General features: G+C 39.4%; 1 protein-coding gene across 1 annotated transcript in view; it reads right to left on the reverse strand.

Annotated features, from left to right (window-relative positions):
• ano2b (anoctamin 2b) overlaps nt 1-20,720 on the reverse strand; it is a 71,174-nt gene that overhangs the window by 46,100 nt on the left and 4,354 nt on the right. Inside the window, exons 3-5 of the mRNA XM_087786782.1 lie at nt 15,924-16,114; nt 13,658-13,699; nt 9,440-9,841 (exon numbers count right to left, since the gene is read on the reverse strand). Coding sequence (XP_087642908.1) covers nt 9,440-9,841; nt 13,658-13,699; nt 15,924-16,114 — 635 coding nt within the window. The remainder of the gene's footprint in view (nt 1-9,439; nt 9,842-13,657; nt 13,700-15,923; nt 16,115-20,720) is intronic.

Here is a 20,720-nt window from a genome sequence, read left to right on the forward strand (position 1 = left end):
TGGATTACATGAAATGATTAGTTAGTCTAAGTGAAAGTGAATCAACATAACCCCAGGCAAGTGGAGCTCTGTTTCTTGAAGAGCTTTTCTTATCAGAGAGAAATATAAAAATTCATCATGCATTTCCCTTCATCACATCTAAAATCAGGGGATATAAATACCACTAGTCAGGAGCAGGTTAATTAGTGGGGGGATTTTCAATTAGCTCTGTATCTCTGTCGGGGTTGAGTGAGTGGGTTGGGTAACTAGGACGCTGCCGAGGGCCGCTGCATAATTTGAGCGTTTAGGCGGAAATCTGATGCTGAAGAACACAAAGACAGATCAGAATCGAGGCCCGCATAGAGATGGAAGGGGAACCCATGAAAGAGGCGTTTAGGCTTCAGTGATTGACTAGGACAGCAGCTATGGAAGGTTTAATTAGACATCCTCCTACAGACGTGCAGATGGTTACATGATGAATCTACAGGGGTGTGATTATACCCTTATAGATGAAGGATTGCATCACACATTTCTCAGCGTGTCCTCCCTTATAAGTGTCTGTTGTTATCTTTGAAGTGTGGATCGATCGGGATTTTTGACAACTTAACCTTCTATAGCATTAGCATAGCTTCGAAACAACATTGCAAATGTTTGTTCTCACCAAGTTTTTTATGTTGTAGTCTTCCTCTCCTAGATGCAGTAAGTTTCTCATCATGACCATGTTTTGAAGTTACTACTTTATAAAGTTCTCCCCCGTCTGAAATCTCGGCGAACGAGAGGTTACGAGAGCGGAGTCCATTATGATGTAAGAATGAGCCTCACTCCTCCTCCAGCCAGCTGTAATCATGCCCCCTTTGTTTATACAACGAGTCCCTTGGAGTCGGAGACTTCCTGGATTTATGACGCATGAGTGACAAACCTTGATATTTGACCAATCACAGCAAGTGGGAGTGGTTATGGTAAAAAATATTTCATCTTCAGAATAATAAGTGTTTTCATTGGGTGGGGCTTAAGCATTTCAAAAAGCTTTTTCCTTCTCAGTATTATCTTGATGTTTAAAGTATGTACTTTTTTGAGTATTGTTTTGATTGTTTAAGCGCTTTGTGACCCTGACTCTAAACTGACATTAGCTTGTGACTTATGACACGTATAGACCAGTCCAGCGATTCTGATTCAGCGTTATGTTGAGAGGTATTTTTTCATCGTTTTCACTGGTCCTGCTATTTTATTTTGACAGTTTTTATCTGATGGCCGGTCTGTGAATATAATGCCAACCATTCAACCAGTCCGTGGTGCAAAAAAAGTACTGAGGACCCCTGCTCGAGAGATTGAATGATAAAAACGTACTTAGGCAGTTTCGCCGACCTTCCCACCAGACAGTGTTGGAGAGGAATCTTTTTAGTCAAAGTTCACAAGGGTGCTTAAGATAAAATCAATCCATTATGCTTTATAATATTTGATAAACTATTCAGTTGAAAAACAGTGAGTGGGATGGAGCCTGAATGAATTCATTCCTGTGGGTTTGTTAGGCAAACAAAGGCTTTAAGAAAAATCACAGACTAACATAACGTATTTGTGCGGGTGATTAAAACAACCACTCTTGTATGATCCACACCGGGAAAGTGGTTTTCCCCAATAAGCTTACCATCCCGTGGGAAGAGGGCAGCTCATGAAAGAAAGCACCTTAAGCTGTTCGTAAAGTGCCAAGAGACTGACTAGAGAGCCAGGGTTTAGTGTGGAGGTCAGATGCCAGGGCCTTGTCTACGACTCTCATCCAACCTTAATCCTGAAACATCTGGAGGCAGCGGACAGTGGCAGGCATGTGCAGCAGACTTTGGAATCCTCTTTTTCTCTTCCTTATTTAAGAACCTGTCATTCTTACGCTTCCGGTAAGCCTTTGACCAGCTGCTTCAAAAGTGGGCTCTTGCTGTTAATGCCAAAACAGTCGTTTTAACGACTACTTATTCCCATATTATGCTCATATCTCTAAAGATATGTAGATCTTTTCATTTCCTCTTTTCTATTTTGGTTTTACCACAGAGTTGAACGTGAGTGACAGCTGTAACCCACGTGACCGCCTATTTGGTCGTGGGGGTGGTCTTGCTACAGTTTATAGAGAGAGTCGTTCTTGCAAAGTGATTCACTTCTTATGAGTCTCAGAAGATCTTGGTTGGTTCTACAAGTCCTTTCAATTGTGTTTCAGTCTACCATCCACCTGGTCCTGCAGCAGTGATTTTGAAGGACTTTAGTGACTTTTTATCTTCAATTATTCAAATGGAATCTCTTTTTATTCTTGGAGACTTTAATCTTCATGTTGATGACGTCACATCTTGCTCTGATAAAGAACTTTTCACTTTGACTAAAGCCTTTCAATTTAATGTTTCTGACCAAAAAGGCCACAGTTTAGACTTAGTTTTTACTCTTGGCCTGGACATTTATAATGTATCTGTACATGATTTCCATCTGACTGATCATTCTCTGGTTTGGTTAACCTGGACTTCATCCCTGAACCTAAGCCCGGTAAGGTTAGGTCAGGCGTGTCATCTCAGCTGATATTGCAGACAGTTTTTCTGCTATGTTTGACCCTCTTTCCTTTAATGACTGCCTTAATGTGGACAGTTTGATTCACTGTTCCACTAATCATTGTGTTGAAATACTGGATCAAGTGGCACCTGTTAAATCGAACTTGAAAATTCAGAAAGAACGGTGCCCTTGGACAAATGAAGATCAACTAAACTTGAGGTGCACAGACTTCACTCTGGGATCTGATGTCTTCATGGTGGAAACTGCCAGATCTGATTACATCAGGAAACTAATAAGCAAAAGGCGTAAATCGCATGAGAAAACACTCATTTTTACCACAAAACAACTTCCAAACGCACATTTAACAAATTTGCCTTTATCGAAGCTGACAGGATATGACTTTCCCTAGTAACTCATTTCTTTGAAAGTGACGAAGTAACACAAGAAGTAACTAGTAATGTAACCAAGTAACTATTTCAAAATAACTTACACAACACTGCCAGTGAGTCACAACTACTGTATCTCATGTAAAACTACTTGTTGACTAGCGTAGCAAAACAATCGATGTAATCTTGCAATAAAAACTAAAATAGTCAACAGAATATCAGAGAAAAAAATCTTCATTTACATTCGTCACTAAATATTAATGCTTCTGAGAGTTTGTCAAACAATGAGCCTTGGAAAAAAAAAGAACCAAACTGCCTCAAAGCTACCATAAAAACTTTTGTCTTTTTACTCTCCTCTTTTCATGCTCAAACCTTTACATCTATCTACTGAGATGCTTTATAATGAAGTTTTACGAAAAGATTGATCCGTTCACTCAGTGAATGATTGGATCAATAACCTTCCAAGAATGAAACCTTGTCGTCCTCGAGTCCCTCCGTCTATTTTCTCATCAACATGTTCCTTCATGTTTGAGTGAGTTTGTCAGCTGTTCCTCTCCCCATCAGAACCTTCATGTCTTCAGCCAACCTCGGGCGAAGCTCTCGGCGGCCGCTGCTCTTCTTTCAACCACCTTTCTTCTCTGATTTAATTAAAAGTGTCCTGTAAGAGAACGGTGGCTCTGAGATCGAAGGTCAGCTCGGCAATCAGCCGTCGCACCATCAAGCTTGACATTTAAGCCACTTTCTTTTTCCCACAACACCCAATTAGGCTGAGTCACAACTGAGGCAAGTAGAAGTGTCTCTATAGATATGTGGGTGTAGGTGTGTGTTTTCATGATAATACGCCATGAGCAAGAAGTTATAACACATTTATAACACCATGGTTTTATAATCCACTGAGTTCAATCAACAAGGTTTCTACCATAGCAACGAAACAATGTCTCCTGCTGATCAGTTTCGTAGTAGCCACTCAGTACAACATTTGCATATAATGCCTCCTCAACATGTCTGGTTATTCTGGGCCACCAAGATTGACCAAATCTGTGGAGAAAAGCAACACTTTTAGGTCAACTTACAATGTTTCCCCTGCAGCAGGGGTGGTCAATAGCAGCTCCTAACGGACCCTATGATCGACTGTGACTGCTGTTAGGGGCAATTAAGCAAAAAAGAATGGATGAAGAAAAAGAGCTCTAATATGAGGTCACTTAAAGGTAGGATAAAACGCAGTAAGGAATATACATTCTGAGAAAAAAAGTAGGTTAAAATTAGGTTTTTATAAGGATTTGTTCATCTTCCTTACATTTTAAAGAAAAAACAAGGAAGCGTCATGAAAATAAAAAATGGGTTTTTAAATTTAATTTTCTTTTGAGTGACCTTAAAGGACAGGAAAGATGAAAAGACAAAACAAAAGAAGGGTAAAAGAGAAAAGAAAGTCCTAGAAAATCTAATGAGTTAGATATATATTAAAGGTCATCTTATATGAAAACCCAACTGTCCTGACTCACATGTTTCAAATGTTAAAGTCTTCCACTCCAAGATGCAGTAAGTCTCTCATCATGACCATGTTTTGAAGTAACTACTTTATAAAGTTCTTCTGAAATCTCAGCGAACGAGAGGTTACGAGAGTCCATTATGACATAGTGATGGCTTCACTCCTCCTCCAGCCAGCTGTGATCACGCCCGCTTTGTTTATACAACGAGTCCCTTGGACTAATCACAGCAGAGTGGGTATGGTTATAGTAAATAAGATTTAATCTCCAGAAAAACTGTTTTTTCAGTGGGCAGGGTTTAAGCACATTTTCTAATGTAAATATTTAAATGAAAAGAACACACATACTGATGAGTACAATAGAGGTCCAACATCTATTTAAGACACAACATAAATAAATAGAAAAGTTATTATTAAGCTGTTATTTAGCTATTAAATGATTAAGCTGTCAAAACATTTCCACTACCAACATGTTGGCAACACTTCACTAGGCACATTTCACAATTTAACCCGATTCTCTTGCAAAAAACCCCCAAAAAAACCAATTCTAAAGATGAAGCTTCTTCAGTGGAGACTTCCCAATGAGTGTGGAGGTTCATGGACTAACAAAGAGTTCTTGACAAATTGAAGTTGGTAAAAAACAAACCTTATTTAGTGTTTGGTTTGTGGATCTGTTTCTTTAAGTCTGTAGAGACTATTGAGTTACTACTTTGTTATTTTGTTACCCTTGCACACAGGGTTGAATTTAATGGTTTTGGAAGAAACTACACCAGCGAAGCATCAAGAAATCATTCCAAAACCCTTGAGTGTGTATTGAACTGTTTCTCGATGGAGAACTTTTGTCGTAAACTGTTCCAGCCGAGAACCGTTCGGGTGATATAGTGATGGATGCAGGTTGATGAAGCAAGGCTGAGCAAACTCTTTAATCCTTACGTATTTTCCACAAATCAAAGTAATATGTCAAATACTTCTGGCTAAGTGAGAGATACGTTTGGACACAACTAATAAGTTAATTTAAAGTTTTGGCGATTTTCCCGGGTCTGGCTGACCTCTTGTTTCTTAAAGCAATGGCGGTCACTCTTTTCTCTTCATCTAGATGATCGGTTCTTGTCTTAATGTGAATCCTAACAGTTGTTTGACGAAGCCGTTGGCTGTGTTTCAACTCAACTCATGACCACAACTCCATTAGGAATTCAACAAAGTGACACAGACAAGACACACCTGTGAAGTGGAAACTGTGTCACGTGAAAACCTCTTGTATTGATTATGTAAAAATATCAGTCTTCAGTGAGAATCTAGGATCTAAATATTCATGAACATAAAGAAAACACGATAGATGAAAGGGTTTGTCAAAACTTGTGGCCTGTACTGTATTTCCATTAAAGTCAGTTTGGAATATCTTATCTGCAAGACCCTGCTTAACCCTTCTGTTGTCTCAGGGTCAAGGTGACCTGAAAGGCGTGAAAACAAGTGTGTTTGTGGTATCCTTTGTGTTGTCTCAGGGTCAAGGTGACCCGAGGACGTGAAAACAAGTGTGTTTGTGGTATCCTTTGTGTTGTCTCTGGGTCAAGGTGACCCAAAGGCGTGAAAACAAGTGTGTTTGTGGTATCCTTTGTGTTGTCTCTGGGTCAAGGTGACCCAAAGGCGTGAAAACAAGTGTGTTTGTGGTATCCTTTGTGTTGTCTCTGGGTCAAGGTGACCCGAGGGTGTGAAAACAAGTGTGTTTGTGGTATCCCATGTGTTGTCTCAGGGTCAAGGTGACCCGATAGGCGCGAAAACAAGTGTGTTTGTGGTATCCCTTGTGTTGTCTCAGGGTCAAGGTGACCCAAAGGTGTGAAAACAAGTGTGTTTGTGGTATCCCTTGTGGGTGTATCCCACTGCATATGTATTTATCGAAGCCAGGGAGGTTGTTGACCTTGACCCAGGGACAACACAAGGGTTAAGAACAAGGAAGTTTCAAAAAAAGAAGTGAATTATAACAGGAAAGCGTTTTTTACTGTCCAAGTTGTTGAATTCCCTCGTGTCATGTCTCTCTGCCAAGTGTTGCTTCCACACATTTAAGTGAGTCTTTGGTTGCTGTTATTGTACAATATTGTACAAACACTGTGACCCGAGTGGCCTGAAGTTGATCCACGTCGACTTGAAGAAGGTCACGGGGTCAAGCTAAGTATGCTAAGTGTTTAGCCAACATGCTGGCGTGCTGGGAGATACACTTGAATCTTCCTTATCAGATAACGCTCCTTCGTTCGCCAACCTCTTATTAAAACCACGTCCAGTGCAAGTACACGCTGGCGCCGTGAAGCGAAGCCATGTCTCTCTATCCACTTGAAAGAGGATCCTTTCCTTATTCAAACGAGGGATAAGGACGCGACAGATTTAATCGAGCCTCATGAGCCGAGATAAGGAACCGTCATTCACTCAGGTAATGCCCCTCCGCCCCCCCCGCCGCCGCACACATATTGTGTCCGATCTGATGAATACTAGCCTGCAGACCAACGGCAGACGCCAAGTGGCCACGAGCCAAACTACACAACCGGACTAGTGTATCACAGAAAAACACTTAAGAACACAACGTTTAATCTCACTTTGTGAGTTGATTAAATTCCTTAAAGTTCTGGAGAAAAGAGCCACAAGTGAATATCTACCGTGTCCAGGAAATGTAGGAAAACCTTCTGTAACAAGTTCTGTAACCTTGTATTATAGCATCGTCATCAGGAATTGAATCTTGGTTTTATATGTTTTAAGTGTGTGTTTTTGGTTGAAGATAAAGACGACTTAGCTCCAGATGCTACATTAAAATGAACATCATGTCCATCATGGATGATGACAGTCATCCTCTCAGCAATGTCATCAGTGAGCAGAGAAGCAGATTGAGTGCACGAATGCTCCCATGATGCAACACTAATAGACTCAAGGACTCATTTATTCCTCGTGCTATTTAATTGTACAATTCTGAGTTCAGGGGCAGGAGTGGAGTAAAAGTATCATGATGTTCTGTTCTATGTTAATCTTTGTATCCTTTGTCTTTGTTATTTTTCACTGATCTATGTTCTTTATCTTTAGACTTAGATTGTGTCATCTTGTTCTTTCTCTTTATTTCTCTTTGCTCTTATTTTATTTTGATTATTTTTTATGAAAAATTGCTGTATTTGCTGTGGATAATTGGAAAAAACTATTTCCCAAAGGAGACCTCCTGAGGGATCAATAAAGTTCTACCTAACCTAACAAACATTTTTGTCTATAACTCTAAAAAGGAACATATTTCTCATGCAGAAAGTGGTTCAGTGACAGACGAGTGACGTCACAGACATTGAATCAATATTTTTCTAGAGTCCATATCTGCAACACGCGTGTCTAAACAAATGTATTTCCGCCGCCTTTCTGCATCACATTTCACTATTTTTGCATTATTAAACAGCAAATTCTATTGTTGCCATTAACATTTATTGCTTTTCCAAGGAAATGGAAAAAGAAAGTCATTAGTGAAACGATATCCAAATGAGCTCTTTGAGCTCCTGATCGAAATCCCATCTTGGCAACCGTCGGCGTCAGCTCGCTCAACTTTAACAATCACAGCCATGAACAATAGCAGAACCAACATCCAGACTGTTTGTTCTGCCAGAATCCCAGCACACACAGAAACAAACGCCTCCCACACTCTCAAACACAGAGGATCGGCGGATCCAAATCTTCCCGCTCCGAGGCGGATCCGAGGCAAATTTGTTTGAAGGCCGTCAGTGAGGTCCGCGTGACAGCTGGGTCGGCGCCGGCACCTGTTCCCATTGAAAACACCAGAGACGTCCAAATCCAAAGATCAACGAAATTCCAATCGGTGGAATCCGTAGAAAAACGAAAGCCAGCTTCAAATTATATAATGATTTCTCAGTACTAGCCTTAAATCTGCTGTTTGGGAGATTTAAGGTCTGCACATCACTGAAGTCAATTTCCTCAATTTTACTGAGAAACATTTAAATAATAACGATATGATAATTTTAATCCAAAGGTCAGTTTTGTTGTGATTCTTGATGGTTAAGTTACATCTTCAATGTTTTACAAATAAATAAAAACGATTTTTATTTGATGGTTTGATCAAAAGATTGCGCTGGAAAATACACTAGAAAACACTAGAAACACACAAAGTACATCCCTCTGTCAAGCCGAATATTCCTCCCATATAGTGACTTTTTATTTTAATATAATAAATATAATTTAGCTTATCACAATACCACTAATATCTTTAATTTAAAAAAAATAGTTCAGTGGCATCAGGACGAAATAGTGTTTCAAAACCAAGTAAAAGCAAATACATTAATAATTTAATTAAAAAAAAAAAAGGTGATTAATCACAAAATCAAGTTTATAAGACGAGGAAGAATCTTTACCTGGGTTTTGTCATAGTTCTTTCACATATAAGGAGTAAAGTGTTTAAAATAAAAGATAAAATACAATTGGACTTTAAATCCACGTGTAAAGGGAAACAAACAACAAGCTTCAGTTGGAATTGAGCAGAAAAAAAACAATCTTTTGTTAACATAACAACACAACTATTTCTTGTGGAGCAGCATCGGCAAACAATATACGCTCAACATCGTTTTCTTCACACTTTAACTCTTGTCTTATAGTCTTATTATAGCAAAGAACTGATCAAGATAAACCATGGAAATGTCTATTAATCAGCTTTTCAGCTACTTTTGTTCATTTAATTTTCAGAAAGCGTTATCAACATGAGACATTATGTGTTTTTTTTAGATGTTTTCTAGAAGATTCTAAATATAAATTAACAAAAATATCAATATTATTCCATGTAGGTCAATATTTTTCAATATATTTAAGGCAATAAGCATGTTATTTTTATTAAAATGCAAAAAAAGACAGTTAGAAATGATGACTATTAGGACTGTTATAAACATTTCTAATGACTAATAACTTCCTGAGGGTCACATCAATAAACCATACTTTGCCCAGATCTACTGGATCTGTTCTCTTGATGACCACGCCCAGTTCTAACCTGACCCGTTCGGTCCAAACAACACGGCGGCCATTTTGAAAAAGCACACAGTCTCACCTCGGCGTCCGTCTCTATCTCCAGACCCGCCTCCATCAGGTTCGCCTCGAACTCCTGTCGGATCAGCTGCATCTCGTGATCGGCGGGTTCCACCGCCTCGTTCCCGTCTCCCGTCCCGAGCTCCACGAACACCTCGCCGCAACTGGAGGCCTCCAGCGCCGGCGCATCGCCACCGCCGCCGCCGCTGCCGCTGCCGCCTGCCACGTCGGTGCCCGCGGACGACGTGAAGTTGCCGTTGGACACGATGGACAGCCGGTCGTGGGAGACGGAGTTGCTGGCGGGGGATCGGATCGAGCCGTGGCGCCGGGGGTGGAACACCAGGACGTAGTCCACCTTCCGCCGGCCGTCGGAGAAGTTGAGGCCCTCGCCGCTGCCGCGGGGACTGGACGCTGCACTGACCACCTGCGGGAGGAAGAGTCGACTTTCAGGCTCATGGGAAGATATTCAGCTGTCTTTGTTCTGTACCATTGAGTTTGATCAGTGGAGGTCTGCACCCTCTGAGCGCCTTTTCTACTGTCTTTTTCCAGTCATTCATCCTCCACTGACCTCAGGAACGACATCAGGATTGTAACATAATTGAGTTTCTTTCGTAATGTAAATTATTCTTAAAGTATTTTTCTTAATTAAGTTGATTGACATTTAAAACGATTAAATATCCATATTATTGTGATATTTAATCAATTAATTGATGGCCAATAATATCACAGAAGATTCATACTTTTATTAGAAGCCCACACACAGCAGTTTTTATTTTAACTACTCAAACGAATTAATATTTTCTTTAGTGGATGTTATAAGTAACTTTGTCTTACTTTTAATATGTAAGTAAGTTAGTAAGTAATTTTTATTTGTATAGCGCTTTTCCAGACCAGGGTCACAAAGCGCTTAAACAATCAAAACAATATTCAATAAAGTATATACTTTAAAGGGCAAGATAAAAACTTTCGTAAAAAGATGAGCCAGTAACAAGTTCAAGAAAAAAATAAATGATGTACAGTATATTTATTTGATTTTAAATAAAGTACATTGTTTACACAGTATATTCCATTTTTAAATTCTGAACATAAATAAAAGAAAAACTGTGGATGAAACTTTTATTATGTTGAGGCACTTCATAAGATTTCCTTTTTTTTTTAATCTTGAGGGACAAAAAATACCAAAAGAATAATATGGAAAAATATGATTTAATACGTTTGAAATAGAAAAGAAGAAAATGTAATCATGTAGTCTGGTAGAGGTTTATAGAAATATATAAAAATGAAGTTATTTCTCATTCGAAATATATATAAAAAAAGTCTGGAAGTTTGATTACGTATGTGTGATATTTGAATAAAGAACATGGAGAAGCTCTTTTACTTTTTAAACAGGTGGGAATAGATTTTAAAAAGATTCTGAACGAAGTCCGGGTTACGACCACCTCTAGAGATGATGCTCCGAAAGGTTTCACGAGTATTTAATTTGCTCTGCTTCATGGGTCCGGATCATTCTCATCTAACGACTCCTCCCAAATGATTGCTTCTTTCCTCCGCAGACTGCTGAGGTCAGCAGAGTGAGGACGAGAGGCGCCGTAATGAGAATTGACGAATTGATCACGACTTTGTTGTGTCGAGCTACAGATGGAAGAGAACCTCGGACCTCTATTGTATCGTCAGTGTCTGTTTGGACAAAACTCTTAATTGAAATATTTACACTAGAAAATGTGCTTAAGCCCCGCCCACTGAAAACATAGTTTTTTCTGGAGATGAAATCTTGTTTACCATAACCACACCCACTCTGCACGTCATCAATATCAGAAGTCTCCATCTCCAACGGACTTGTTGTATAAACAAAGCGGGTGCGTTTTCAGCTGGCTGGAGGAGGAGTGAAGCCATTATCACGTCCATAATGGACTTCGCTCTTGTAACCTCTCGTTTGCTGATATTTCAGACGGGAAAGAACTTTATAAAGTGATGACTTCAAAACATGCGAGTCAGGAGAGTTGGGTTTTGACATAAGTTGATCTTTAATGGTAACAAGAAAATTAAAAATTGATATATATGTTTATTTCAAAATGTATTTCTGAAAATATATTTGAATATTTCACTGTTTTTAGATCATATTGCAAGGAAAGGTCAGAAGTTTAACAGAACAAGAATACAGGAACATTAGTCTTTGTTGAATTGCTGGGATCTGTTTTTCCTTAATCAACTATAGTCTTATTTCAACTGTATAGTGTCTTGAGATAACTTTGTTATGATAAGACACTTTAAATAAAATTGAATTGAATTGAATTGAATTGAATTGAATTGAATTGAATTGAATTGAATTGAATTGAATTGAATTGAGAGGCAGCGAGGAAGAACTTAACTTGGATTTGTTTTCAAGTAAATTACACTTACAAGAACAATTTGGATGGATTCGCATCCGTTTGAAGAAAATCAATTCAAATCTAAGTTTGGAATATACGGCCGAGGCTTAGAGAGACAAACGCTGACGGTGCAGAAACAGCCACTTCACTCCACAAACTCATGTCCTGCTACATTCCGTTGTTTGTTTATTGAAAGTGTCATGAATAATTGTTTGAGTCTCAGGCCTTTTAGACCAGAAAACACGTCACGCCTCGGCCGCTTTTTACGTAACAATGGTTTGAATGAACTTGCGTTGTCAGCACACGCTTACAAAAGTGGCTTTTGGCAGCATCCCCGAAAAAAACAGGAGTGAGAACCACTAGCAAGAGTGGGCAGTCGAGGCACCTCTGACCATCGGAGTCTTTTTTTAGCAGAAGTAAAGAGTCTAAACACGGACAACATAAGGAGAGCTTTACAGGATGTAGGTAGGTTGGAAGATTCACAGCTTGTAGGAACATATATCGATAATATTGAACAAGAAATGACAGAAGAAGTTTGAGAAAACTTCATTGTTTCCAAACCTGGTACCTTGAAAAAATAAAACCATAATAAAGATGTTGATGGGTTAAAGAGGAAAGAAACAAAAAGCAAAATTAGTTTTACTTCGGGTCAGGAGATGTGAGAACATAACAGTGAGTGTGTGTTTGAATTATGATGAAATGTTCACTACCTGAGCTCACTAACACACATTTATTAAAAGTTATTAGATTGAAATAAACGTCTCTTTGCTAGCTCGCTACACTCACCAGTTACAAACAAAACCAAGGGTTTAACGTATAAACCAGCTTATAGAACGACAGAATAAATATATAAATGTACCTTATTTCTTAACATGTAGTTGCTTTTTCATGATATTTATGCTAAGAGGCTAATGTTGCTACGACTACATGTGATTATTTCGAAATACTGAGTAAAATGTTTCAATAAAAATGTAACTAATATAAAAGCCTTGTGAAATAGTTGAGCATCCATTAATTATCTATATAAAAATGTGTAATAAAATATTCAGAAAATGTAAAAATTAAAAACATGTTTTTATTCTATATCCAAAACATAGAAAATGTTTTAAATAACAATAAAAAATTATACAGAAAGAAATATTGAATTTCATTTCTAAAAATGTTGAGGGAAACATGCATATTTTTATTAAATAAAAATATTTATTATTAAATTAATCCATTTCGACAATTCTATTCACTGGAATTGCAGAGGGAGTAGAACACTAGAATTAAATTAAATTGTCTTTGCCAAGTTCTGCTCTGTAATGATTCCAAATGACTTTCTTTTTTTCAACATCCGTATCATTTCAATGCATCAGACACCATTGAATGGAGCGATGACAGCAGTATCAGGTGAATGACGCTCATGCCAGTAGATTCAGAGCCTAAAGCTGTTATGACAAGAATCAAGATCAACTTCTTATTCAACCTAACAAACTTTTCACAATATTAAACACTTGGCCAGCTAACATAAAAAAAAAGAAAACCTTAAAATGTGAAACAAAGTATTATAAATTCATTTATGAACTCGATATTCATTTGTAGTTTGTTTAAAAAAAATCCAATTATATCTCACAATAAAAGGTTTGATTTATATTTAATATAGATTGTATTTTATATTAGGATAATAAGATATAATACAGGATTTTTTAAAACGATAAAAGAGTAAAAAATGTATTTGGGAGAAATCAATTATTCTTAAAAACGTCATGTGGTCAGTTATTCGTTTAATGTTGTATTTCCACACACACAGTGGAGTAACAAAAACAAAACTAGATCAAGGATGCAGACTCTGAGGACTGAGGAGCGCTCAGCAGGAGGACCAGACTCACCGGGACCTTGTCGTCACTCATGGAGTCCTGCATGCTGTTGCGCTTCAGAGTCAAACACCGGAGGAAGAGTTACTGAACCTCCGTCTTCATCATCCGCACCTTCATCCCCAGAAACTGGCGGGAGATGTGAGAGGTTCGGTCCCGCGCGAGAAAAGCAAAAGTCATCGCCGCGCGCGGAGGTGATGCTGAGACGAGATGCGCATCTTCTCCAGCAGAGATCCAAGAGTCCAGCGCTGGCTCTTAAAATGCTGCTGCGCTACCACGCTGCTCGGCGACAGGGCCGGCTCTGAGGAGGAGGCGGCCCGCAGATACATTTCAACACACCAGCCTCCTCCCACTTTTTTTTCAGCAACAGTGTCATCGAAATCAAACTAATGCTGTTATATAATAATGAAGGAAAAACATGTTTCAATTAACCTGTTTCTGAATTCATGTTGAAAAAAGAAATGTGCGTTAAAATTAAACCAATAGAAAGAAGGAAAAAAGAAAGATGAATAAAGTAAGATTTGAAAATTGAAGAAACGTTTTGAAAAATAAATTCCTTTTTTACATATTATATATAATTTAATTAACTAATACTGTCAATCACTTCAAATGAAAAAAAATTGAAAAATTCAACAAAAAAGAGAGTAAAAAGGGCCCGTTACAAAAACAAAAAAATGTTATGGTGTTGTTGTATGTTGAAATGAATAATGAAAATGAATACAGAATATAAAAACAATTTTTTGGTTATCAGAGGCTTGTCCAGTCATACTTTGACCTCTTTAGGGCCGAATAAATACAGTTAAAGGGCTAGATGTGGCCCCCGAGTCTTTTATAAACAAACCTGATCATTGAAAAAGTCTATCTAATCATTTTATTACTAGTTCAAATCCAAATAAAACTTGTTGAAGGTCAGTTTAAAAAAGAAAATTCACCCTTTTCTTTTATCAATTGACTTTTATTGGGTTTTACTTTTATTGTAGTGATTTTATACCATATTCTTTCAATGAAATGTATACAAAATTAAATATTACACCAAGTATTCCATAGATTTATAATGCTTTTGCATTTGATATATATATTATTTTCATTTGACATGTCATTGTTAAATATATGAGGCTCCGGGGTTGAAGGTTCATATACATATAGACATGCTCGCTCTACCACCTAAAACTGTTACTGCTAATCCCAGTGAAATGAGCAGCTGTGACAGTTTTACTAAAATAAACAATCGAAGAAGAGCAAGACAGACTCTGAAATCCGAGAAGCACAATATCAGACCAGTTAGAATGTCTTGCTGTCTGTTGGTGATATTTAACAAGCACAACAACAAGATAACTACACCTATTGTTATAGCCGAACACAATAATGATTTAATTAGCAATACATACGCCGGTTGCTAGTGTACGTTGTTGGAAAAATACACTCATAAAATAGGTTATATTAGTCACAGTCAAGCTAACCTTACCCGTTTGCACACACACAAATATTTATATATTATATTAATGGACTTAAGTCGATTTATATTAGTCAAGGGAGTAAAAAAGTAGTAAAGTAAAAGTTGATAACTACCTGTGATTTCGACCATGTAGTCAAGACAATGTTACTTCATCAACGCAGGAGAACATACATGAAGCTCATGCACGTTCACTGAACGTCCAGTGGAAGGGCCTGATACCAGAAGTACTGACCCGGGTGGATAATAACTGTTCTATATTCCGTGGATCCAATCATTGCACCCCCGTAACACGTGATAGAAACAGTTTTTTCTCTCTAAAGTGAAGGACATTTGACACTAAATGGTATGCTAGCTAACTAGCTTGCTTACTTTGAAATGATAGTTATCTGTGATTGATTCAGAATTCCAGAACATAAATGTGCAACTAGAAGAGTCAACAATAACACAATAATATGTACAGTATAGAGTGTGGAGAGAGAAACGATACTGGGTTCAGAACTTGTGTGGCATCGACCAAACGCTACGGTAGCATTGTCTTCAGAGCCAAGAGTTCAAACAAGATAACATAATATGATGCTGTCTTTTATGCACTTTACATTTCTTGCAATTATTCTATGATATTTATAATAAAAACATATATACATACACTTTTTCTACTATGTGCAATATCTTCTTGTTGGAATTCATCTCGTAACATTAGAATAGAAATAAAGTATTGTTCTGGTAACAGTACCGAACAGATACCCAGCCGTATACATGAGTTCTCCAGCTGTCAATCATGGATGTCAGAGCTCCATCATCTCTTCTCAACCTCGTGTCGCTCACCTTCAACAGACTCTGAATCTCTTGGGGTTCATCTGGAAGTGGATCTGGGTCATCTGGATCTGGGTCAATGGGGTCCGAGTCTTTCCTGGACACGTCCTTGCCGGGCTGGAACAGGGCCTGGCTGTGGATGGAGGAGGACTCGCTGATAGCCGTGGACACCCAATATAACTTGGCTGCGTTGGCCCACGACTCTGGAAGACAGAAGTGAAGCTGCACATTTCTCTGGAAATATAGGTTCTCTCCACCAGGGAGCAACGCAGAGGGCAAGAGTCCAGGATGAATCAGCCGCATCGATCCAGCTTCTGGTTCTGGTGCTACTTCTTCTTTATTTATACCCGACATGGATCTCAGCTCGCATCTTGTATCGCACATGAATCCACCATTACATTATGACCATTCACTTAAACAGCTCATTTGTTACTCTTGAAGAGGAAACTTTTCAAGGAGCCACCTTCGTAGGTGCTACCTTGAAGAGAGGAGTACTTTCACTTTGGGACTTGAGTTTACTTCGATCTACACCATATTATGTCAAAAATAGGATTTTAGCATCTTTAGCAAGTCTTTTCTCCTGACAACTGGAGTCTACGAGCAAGTTTTTTCCAAAGTAGACCGTGGTCTTAACATAAAACATGGATATATTCTTCCTGTTCTGAAATTTGAAAGTCATTGTAGTCATCAGACTCAGATGACCTTGAAGTCTAACATCAGCAGTCGGCACTAGAACCACCGTTAGAAAAGGAGGTAACGACCTGATCAAGTGAGAAGGTTGATGGTTCCACACTGATTCTTTAAAAACTTCATTGCAGCCATAGAAACTGGATTTAGTTTTTTTTTTATATTTCCTCTTCAGGATAAACTCACCGTATGTAACTTACATTACTATATTTACCGGCTACCTTTTGGCAAACGTATATATTGTTTCAAACACACAGATTTATCATTATATTACAGATTATCAAGTGACTGATATATTGTCTTGTCTTGATGATGTCACAACATTCGCTTCAGCCACACCAGTAAAAAGCAGGAGTTTCCTTCCTTCCTTCCTTCCTTCCTTCCTTCCTTCCTTCCTTCCTTCCTTCCTTCCTTCCTTCCTTCCTTCCTTCATCCTTTCCTTCCATCCTTCCTTCCTTCCTTTGTCCTTTCCTGATTTCCTTCGTCCTTTCCTTCCTTCCTTCCTTCCTTCCTTCCTTCCTTCCTTCCTTCCTTCCTTCCTTCCTTCCTTCCTTCGTTCCTTCCTTCCTTCCTTCCTTCCTTCCTTCCTTCCTTACTTCCATCCTTCGTCCTTTCCTTCCATCCTTCCTTCCTTCCTTCGTCCTTTCCTTCCTTCCTTCCTTCCTTCCTTCCTTCCTTCCTTCCTTCCTTCCTTCCTTCCTTCCTTCCTTCCTTCCTTCCTTCCTTCCTTCCTTCCTTCCTTCCTTCCTTCACTTCTTCCCTCATTCCCAATTTCCAAGGAAGGAAGGAAGGAAGGAAGGAAGGAAGGAAGGAAGGAAGGAAGGAAGGAAGGAAGGAAGGAAGGAAGGAAGGAAGGAAGGAAGGAAGGAAGGAAGGAAGGAAGGGAGGAAGAACGAATGTTACAGATCTGGAATACAGTTCAACGACGTAGCTTTGTGTTTATGAAGCTACAACACAAACACAACAACCATAATATGTCCTTATCATAATTGATCCTGTTGTGTTTTCTAAGGACAAACTTTCATTTGTGTAATAAGGTAACTGTGAGAAGTTATTTTCAGGAAAGAGACAGCCGTAGCCATGGTAACACACCGGGACATGAGCAACGCTCTGGTTTCAGCACCACGGACAGATCCGTCTCTCACCAATCCTTCTCACTCCGATCCGTCAAACGAAAAAGTCACATTTTGACAGATTCTTTTGTTCTGCTCACATATGTTGGAGAATGAAGTGGAAGACGTATGAAGATGCGTCGAGACGAACCAGAGAATCCTTGTTGAACCCGCTCCGAGGCTTAAATCATGTCAATCAAATACATTGACCTTCCTTTCAAGGTCCAGAAGACAGAAAAGGATAGGATCAAAGAATATAGAGATTGAACAAATAAGAATAACAATTGCATCTAAAATATATCTTTTAAATGTGTAAATAATCCATAAACACAAAATGTTTCCAGAGAAAGATATTTTAACAAAGGTTTGCTGCTGCAAAACTATAGGTTTGAGGCAACACTTGAGTCTCAAATAAAGCAGAATGTAAATGTTTGCACTGCAAAAAAAAAATGGTTGAGGTTTTCCTCAGCGATTTCTAGAGTAGATTAAGAAATAGGAGTAATAAATAAAAGATGATTTAAAATATTAATATCTAAACTGTACTTAACACGTTATTTAGAGACCATAAAACAGTTCTTGTTACGTGACGCTCGCTCGTCTAACCTTGTTGTCTTTGAATTGAAAAGTTGAAAAGAATACCTTGAAAACTTCCAGGAATTATTGGACAAAAAAAAAAAAAGAAAAATCACTATATTTCTGCGCCTATTTTTAACGACGGTGACAAAAGGTCATCTCTGGGTGAGCAGCTAATGGACCGCAGCAGCACAAAAGAAGCTTTTATCAAAGAGTGTGTGTCACATCCACGGCTTCTGAGGAGATGTTTAATTGGCTGTAATTGCTCGCAGGTAAAAACTTTCAGCATCTTAACATTTAAAAAATAGACTATTATAAGGAAAACATCCCACAGAGAATTTTCAGATAAAACGCTCATGTTGTAACATTTTAATAAAACTACAATCTAAACTACAATCTAGTTGGGACGAGTACTTTGTTTATAATACCATCATGGCTGATGTTAATCTGATATTGACAACTTTAGGGTAATAGTTCATTTATATATTAACTGATTTATACATAAATCATTTGTTTGTTTTATTAACTATTTTCAGATTTATGTTATAACCTCGTAAGGACCGCATACATACATTTAAATGGCTGCTTTTGACCCTCAGGCCTCACTTTTACGTATGCCTATATACTCTATAAAATATTCATAAAAGATCTTATAATAAGTTTATTATCTCAATTAATCAATGTAAAATGTTTTGACTAAATAGATTAGAATAGATTAAATGCATGAATCAAGCTAATAAAACTGTACTGTAAAGGTAATTGCAGTATCAATATAATGATATTAACAACGACAATAATAATTATTAAAATATTCTTATTTATATAGAAATCCAGTGTCACAAGGTGCTTTACATTAAAAAAGTATAAACATGGTATAAACAATAAAAACAATAGAAAAATAGATCTGATAAAAGACACATTAAATTCTGTTAAATTAAATAAATAAATAGCATATTACAGTAAAACAGTAAAATGATTTAAGTAAGTAAGTAAGTAAAAACGCATTCATTCCAGTTTACAGTTAAAAGTGTTTTTATAGGCTTTAAAATGTTGTTAAGTTAACAAACTGTTGCTGGCGTCTTTTAAGTCAAAGTTGTGATGGAAAAGTGTGTTTCATCGCAGTGCAGATGTGGATCATCCACAGATGTGTGGTTACATCACAGAGATCACTCTAATGGCCTCTTCACCTCACTCGCGGTGAGTCGCTCACTACGCAGGATTACTGGCCGAGCGCCGCAGATTAGCGACAGATAACACGTCCAGAGAATATTAAAATGTTTATGTAAACACATGGTGACGTCTCGTGAGAAGGGAGTTAGACAGGAGGGGGTGATAGGAGGGGGAGACAGGAGGGTGAGACAGGAGGGTGAGACAGGAGGGTGAGGCAGGAAGGAGAGACAGGAGGGGGAGAAGGGAGGGGGAGACAGGAGGGAGAGACATGAGGGGGAGGCAGGAGGGGGAGACAGGAGGGTGAGACAGGAGGGTGAGACAGGAGGGTGAGACAGGAGGGTGAGACGGGAAGGGAGAGACAAGAGGGGGAGGCAGGAGGGGGAGACAGGAGGGTGAGACAGGAGGGTGAGACAGGAGGGTGAGACGGGAAGGGTGAGACAGGAGGGGGAGACAGGAGGGGGAGAAGGGAGGAGGTGACAGGAGGGAGAGACATGAGGGGGAGGCAGGAGGGGGAGACAGGAGGGGGAGACGGGAGGGGGAGACGGAAGAGGGGGAGACAGGAGGGGGAGACAGAAGAGGGAGACAGGAGAGGGAGACAGGAGGGAGAGATGGGAGGGTGAGACCCAAGAGGGAGACATGAGAGGGAGACAGGAGGGAGAGATGGGAGGGGGAGACAGGAGGGGGAGACAAAAGAGGGAGAGATGGAAGGGGGCGATGGGAGGTGGAGATGGGAAGGGGAGACAGGAGGGGAAGACAGAAGAGGGAGATGAGAGGAGGAGACAGGAGGGGTAGACAGGAGGGAAAGATGGGAGGGAGACGGGAAGTGGAGACAAGAAGGGGTGACGTGAGGGGAAGACAGGAGAGGGAGAAGGGAAGGGGAGACGGGAGCAGGAGACAGGAGGGAGAGATGGGAGGGGGAGACAGGAGGGAGATACAGGAGGGGGAGACAGGAGCAGGAGACAGGAGGGAGAGATGGGAGCGGGAGACAGGAGGGAGATACAGGAGGGGGAGACAGGAGCAGGAGACAGGAGGGAGAGATGGGAGCGGGAGACAGGAGGGAGATACAGGAGGGGGAGACAGGAGCAGGAGACAGGAGGGAGAGATGGGAGCGGGAGAAGGGAGACAAGAGAAGGGAGGGAGGATAAGGGAGGGAGGCGGCCTCTGCTCAGATGTTGACACACAGCACAGAGACAATAGAGAAGTTACTCTACAAACAGAGTAAGTTACTCTACGTTTCTCTAAGTATCTTGTTGTGGGACCAGTCAGG

The sequence above is a fragment of the Callionymus lyra genome, chromosome 3, assembly GCF_982586985.1.
Source record: "Callionymus lyra chromosome 3, fCalLyr1.hap1.1, whole genome shotgun sequence".
Taxonomy (NCBI): domain Eukaryota; kingdom Metazoa; phylum Chordata; class Actinopteri; order Syngnathiformes; family Callionymidae; genus Callionymus; species Callionymus lyra.